Source organism: Propithecus coquereli, unplaced genomic scaffold (assembly GCF_000956105.1).
Source record: "Propithecus coquereli isolate 6110/MARCELLA unplaced genomic scaffold, Pcoq_1.0 Scaffold16891, whole genome shotgun sequence".
NCBI lineage: Eukaryota > Metazoa > Chordata > Mammalia > Primates > Indriidae > Propithecus > Propithecus coquereli.
The window spans coordinates 1,518-2,266 of record NW_012141515.1 but is presented as its reverse complement, the minus strand read 5'-3'; the positions used below and the strand labels follow the sequence as shown (position 1 = coordinate 2,266).

The 749-nt window shown below is 36.0% G+C and overlaps 1 protein-coding gene across 1 annotated transcript; it reads right to left on the bottom strand.

The window, feature by feature from the left end:
• Positions 1-215: 215 nt before the first annotated feature.
• CREBL2 (cAMP responsive element binding protein-like 2) lies at positions 216-413 on the bottom strand (the record flags this gene model as incomplete). The annotated part of the gene is made up of 1 exon (XM_012641738.1): positions 216-413. A coding segment is annotated over one exon (198 nt), but the record flags the coding sequence as incomplete, so codon positions are not given.
• Positions 414-749: the final 336 nt, after the last annotated feature.

Genomic DNA, 749 nt, shown 5'->3' with positions numbered 1-749 from the left:
AAATAATCCCTCAATGAAATAGTCATGTACATTCTATTTCCACCAGCACTGTATGAAAATGTCTATTTGCCCACATCTTGGCTAACAGATTAATATTCTTTATAATGTTTGCCAACTGGATAGGTGAAAACTGGTATCTTCACGTTTTAATGTATTATTTCTTTGACTGCTAAGTTGAGGTTGATTTTTTAATATATGTATCTACATTTCCTTACCATTTCCAGTTCCTCTCTGAGGGCACATATAGCTCTTTCTCGACTGGATACCAACTCTTCCAAATACTGATATCTCAGCTTTTTTCTGGCCCGGCATTCTCTTGCACTCTGCCGGCTCCTCTCAAGTTTTGCTTTCAAGTCAATTTTGGCTGGCTTCCGACCACGCTTACCGGGCTTCTTTACTTTGCCTCCAACCACCTTTAGCGAGAGAGGGAAGAAGTAATTTTGTTCTGTTTTGTTTTGCTTCGTTCTGTGTATAGAAAAGTGACTTATGGCTGCATGTTAGCAAAGAGAACATTTACAAGTAATAAATAAGTGAAGTCTATGGAACTAAGAAAGCATAATCCCATCAAATGCTTTCTGGGTCTTTGCCTCATAATATTTTTTCTGATACTTTTGAAACCATGAATGTGAGAGAAGAAATAATGTAAGTTTTATTATTAATATTTATTCGATAATAGGGGTTAGTTTAATCGTAAACTATATAAATCATATGGAGCTGTTTCTGCCACTGTGGAAAATAGTTTGGCAGTT